The 5,036-nt window shown below is 38.4% G+C and overlaps 1 protein-coding gene across 2 annotated transcripts in view; it reads right to left on the bottom strand.

Annotated features, from left to right (window-relative positions):
- Window positions 1-5,036, bottom strand: part of LOC107679779 (bifunctional glutamate/proline--tRNA ligase-like) — a 24,160-nt gene that overhangs the window by 8,432 nt on the left and 10,692 nt on the right. The window contains exons 13-16 of one of the 2 annotated variants that reach the window (XM_016475422.1): window positions 4,194-4,214; window positions 3,138-3,248; window positions 2,885-3,021; window positions 2,301-2,508 (exon numbers count right to left, since the gene is read on the bottom strand). In XM_016475422.1, the coding sequence (XP_016330908.1) occupies window positions 2,301-2,508; window positions 2,885-3,021; window positions 3,138-3,248; window positions 4,194-4,214 (477 nt within the window). The remainder of the gene's footprint in view (window positions 1-2,300; window positions 2,509-2,884; window positions 3,022-3,137; window positions 3,249-4,193; window positions 4,215-5,036) is intronic. The other variant, XM_016475423.1, reaches the window with a different exon arrangement.

The raw sequence follows: 5,036 nt of genomic DNA, 5'->3' as shown, positions 1-5,036 counted from the left end.
AAAAAAAAAAAAAAAAAAAAAATTACCCAAAATAGGATGGATTGGCCATTATTGAGCGCTATGAACACATTTAATGTCTATTTCATTCATACTGGACGCCAGAGGGCACCCTCGCGCAGAAACTCCACATGAGCATCACAGAAGGAATAGGACTCAGGAAATCCCTAATATGGACAAAGGCATTGCTATAGCTGTGTAAACAGAAGATATAAACGTTTTGAATGATAAAACAAAGACAATAAACACTCGACTGCGACAATGTATAGTTTATCTGTGTCATTCAAGCCATCTTTGGTATTTTCATCATAATTAAGTATATTTATAATCCATTGCTAATCGACATAGCATTTTTACCATTTACAGTATAGAACGATATCTACCTGCTGCCATCAGAGCAAGTGTAATTGCTGCATCCTCGGATGCTCTCATTTCCCGAGTTGTGCTTTTAAATCGGAATGCGAAAACAATATGGACACTCGCGTTACTACAAAGATGTGTTGGATTTGTATTATTAGAGCTTTCCGACTTGCGTTCGTGAATTTTCTCAGTCGGGAAATTATTTTTCACGTGCGAACCAGAGAACAAATATTTCAATAGATCGCTCAAGCATTGGTGGCACCGAAATGAGGCACTGAAATCTGCGTTCTGATTCGGTTCTAGTACATACCGGTTACATAGGTACCGGGTGCCATATTAGCACCGTGTTTCATTACCCAACCCTAGCTCCAAGTGTGTAATTATGATGAACATACAGTTAGGCACATATAATTCTGTCTAACATAATTTAGTTTATTCATCGCCATCAGAGCAAGTGTAATTACTGCATTCACGCGCTCCTCGGATGCTCTCATTTCCCAAGTTGTGCTTTTAAGTCGGAATGTGAAAACAACATGGACACTCGCGTTACTACAAAGATGTGTTGGATTTGTATTATTAGAGCTTTCTGACTTGCGTTCGTGAATTTTCTCAGTCTGGAAATTATTTTTCACGTGCGAACCAGAGAACAAATATTTCAATAGATCGCTCGAGCATTGGTGGCACCGAAATGAGGCACCGAAATCTGCGTTCTGATTCGGTTCTAGTACATACCGGTTACATAGGTACCGGGTGCCATATTAGCACCGTGTTTCATTACCCAACCCTAGCTCCAAGTGTGTAATTATGATGAACATACAGTTAGGCACATATAATTCTGTCTAACATAATTTAGTTTATTCATCACATTGCAAAAAACCATATGTATTACGTATTTCTTAGGGCTGTGAATCTTTGGGTAGACAGCGAATTGATTCGATTCACAGGTTTTCGATTCGATTCAAGAATGATTTTTGCAAATTTAGAACATTGCGATATTTCGATATACATTACCAGTGTTTCCCATACATTGATTTATTTGTGGCGTTGGACTTCGTTGAATAAACATGAGCACTGCACATTTTCTGCACAGAATAAGGTAGAAAATATACTTTATAGTTTATGTACTGTAATAAATGATATCTCAATTAGCACTGCATCATTCATAAATTCATCAGTTCATTCTGCTTTTCATTCAGTTTAGCTGCAGATATAGCCTGGCATGTCTTAAGTTCTACGAGCGCGAGATCACTTCTCTTTCAGTGCGAAAACTTTCTCATTTTCATAAAATAAAATGCTATAGTATTTAACTTTTCCAATCCATCGGCGAATGATGATTCTGAAAGAAAACGCACCTGATGTCTGTTTAACGCTACTTTCATGCATCTGATTATCAGATAAACCTCACGCTCTTATTTCAAGGTTGTTGTTAATGCTGTGGTTATTTGAACAGTTTCCTTCGGATTACTGGCCACGAGTACTAAGGAGAGATCACACATCAGCTGCTCAAAAAATGTGTCGGTGAGACGAACGGAGCGTGAGCGCAATCCTGTGACAGTCACATGCGGTAAATAGTGGAGCGCGTGAAGGAGAGATGCGAGGGCACGAACACTGTTCAAGATCTCCATTAATTCGTGCTTGTAGTAATTTAATGTGTAAAGAAATCGCGATTCATTCGATTCTTAATGTTTTAAATCGATTACTGTCCGAAATCGATGATGGTTTCAAGATCGATGCATATGCATCGTCAGGGTTTGTAATCGATGCATCAAGAAAACGAGTGAATCGTTACATCCCTAGTATTTATGTATTATAGATTAATTTTCACAAAAGGAGCCCAAAACAGAACTGAGAGTGAAAGAATGTGATTTTATTTTTATGTTAACTGTGATGCATGCGTTACCACAAAAACACAGTCAACACCCCAACAGACTTGAGTACCACACCTTGCTGTTCTTGTTGATGTAAGCCTTGAAATCGTCATCCTTGCCCAAAACCGGTTTGGTAATGAGGTGCTGGTAGTTGACGCAGACAGTAGGCACAAATGGAGCACGGCTGGACTCAGTGAGCCAGGTGATCTTAGTGGTCTTCTTATAATCAGTGTTCTCCAGGTTCAGATGACCATCTAGTGACGTGATTGCTCCACTGGCATCCCTGCAGACACCAAGACAAAATTAATTCAAAAGTTTGGGATCAGTATTTTTTTTTTTAAATACCTTTATACAGCAATGACACAATAAAACTGAGCTAAAATGACAGTAAAGACATTTATAATGTTACAAAATGTTTTTTAAAAATTTTCTTAATGGCTGCTAAAAGTTAATATTTGCCATCACGTGAATAAATAACATTTTTAAAATACATATTAACAAAATAAGTCATTTTACATTTTAAAAGGGCCAGAGCACAAAAAGTAAGGGGGCATGTATATTTTTGAAGGGAGCTGCGACGAAAATTGTGTTTCGTTCACCTTAATAATTCACATTTAAAGCTATGCTTGTCAGCTGTAAACATTTTTTGAGCATTTTACCTGTGAATTTTGGTGATGATGATGTTTCCCCAGTTGATGAAGGTGACGGTCTCACCCTCTGTGAAAGTTTCTGCGTCCGCACCCTCAATAAAGACCTTTGGCCCGTACCACACTGGCTTCATTCCCACATCTGCATTCTGGAGATAGGATGTGACTCACTTAATATGTCTCTCAATGACTGTGACAGTTACTACAAATATTTTTTATGGCACAGACAAGTTCTTTAGATGTGTGTGATTGCCGTTTTTATTACCTTGGGATGTTTGGCAACCTCTTTCATCTCCTCCTTGGCCTCAGAAATGCAGACTGGAACGACCTGCGAGCTTAGTAGGGCAGTGTATCTTGGGGCTATTGGGTCAATGACCTATACAGGGAGGGTGAGAAAGAGGGGAGAAAATAATTATTTAGATAACAGCCCACATAAAACCACCAAAGCTTCTTTGCTCTCACACTGCTCTGTATGGATCGACAGATGAGTGAGGACAGGTAGAGAAGAGTGAAATGACGAGCAAGGAAAGCCAAACACTGCACCGAACAGACTGTTACAGCCACAGAGGTGCATAACTGATGCCCATAACTGCTTGGAACCCTTATTTAGGTAGGTTCACAACAGCAAGAGTGTAAGTATTTATTTTCTCTGACTGGGACATGAGGGAGTTGATCACCATTGACAGGGTTTCAGAAAGAAATCAAAAGCAAAAGGTTTGAGACGTGTCACTGGGGAGCACTAAAGCTAATTTAGGTTTGACTGAACAACATGAATTGTTCTAAATGTATTTTCACTTTCTATAGAATCTGCCAGAAGCTGTATGAGGGGAGGAAATGAGCGATAGCACAAACACAGACACAAGCTGCATATGTGAGGAAGTCAGAAGGGGAAAAAAAACATGAAATCTGTGTCATAGATGATTTCAAGGTGCATGATTACGGACCAGGCTGTCCAACAGGACATGCATGAGCGCCAAACTTGAAATTCTGGATTTCAAGCTATGCTGTGTCATATTCACTGTGTACTCTATGTAAAATTAACCTGAAACCTGATCTTTATTTAATGAATTATGATTCTAAATGCAGACAGACATACCGCAATGGTGGAAGGTCAAACTTTTGTTTTAAGATTTTTAAAATAGATTTTTCCTTTTTTGAGTGAAGAATTCATGCTGGAATAAAATATTTTGCCAGATGAATAATCTGGACTTTTGTGAAAGCCATAGATCAGGGAATAGAAAGTTAGAGGGAAACGAGGAACAGACAATGCAGGGGGCAGAGGAAACTTGAAGAGGAACAAGAGGAAGAGGAGTAGGAGTACCTTTTTACAGCTAACTGGCAGCTTGTAAACAGAAGAGTGAGATGCACTTTAATGTAGAGCAGGGGACACAGAGCTCAGAGACAGACAGAACGCGAAGTGTTTCAATGTGATTACGCAATCATCTAAATCAGGCCACTTTGATCATAAGACAACTCTATTAGAGGAAACCTAAACCAATGGCTATAATGTCTCTGAACAAATTAAGAGGCTTTATAGATCCTGGCTACAAAAACAACAACATTCCTGCTCTCAGACAAATTAGTACAAAGGGTTGTTGGTGCTAAATGGATAGTTCAACCAAAAATGAGAAGGGTTATTATCATTTACTAACACTCATGTCATTCCAAACCCGCAAGATCTTTAAAATAATGAAACCTCATTCCTGAATCTAAACTGGAAGTCCATTCAACCCAACTTTCAAGCTTCAAAAAGTACATAAAGACATTGTTGAAGAAATCCACATGAATGAGCAATTTAATCCAAGTCTCCTGAAGAGACACGATCAACTCATTTGATGAAAAGATCAAAATTAGGCTTTTATTCACAGATGAACAACACTGATCAATGCGCATACATCAAATATGGTCAACAGAAGTTGTACCGCACTTGTGTGACAAGTAAAAAACTTTTCTGTGAACTGTGTTTGTGTGTTGATCAATGTCTATGTGAATAAAATGAAATCTATTTATGACAAAGTGATTGTGTCTCGATTAAACTGCTTGATTCATATGGATTATTTTTTACAATATCTTCATGACCTACTTAAAGGGGTGGTTGACTGTTTTTTTTTATAGGCTTGATTGTGTTTATGGGGTGCAGTCTAACATGTGTTAATGCTTCGTT

Source organism: Sinocyclocheilus anshuiensis, unplaced genomic scaffold (genome assembly GCF_001515605.1).
Source record: "Sinocyclocheilus anshuiensis isolate Anshui unplaced genomic scaffold, SAMN03320099.WGS_v1.1 scaffold676, whole genome shotgun sequence".
Taxonomy (NCBI): Eukaryota; Metazoa; Chordata; class Actinopteri; order Cypriniformes; family Cyprinidae; genus Sinocyclocheilus; species Sinocyclocheilus anshuiensis.
This window is presented reverse-complemented; position numbering and strand designations above follow the sequence as displayed.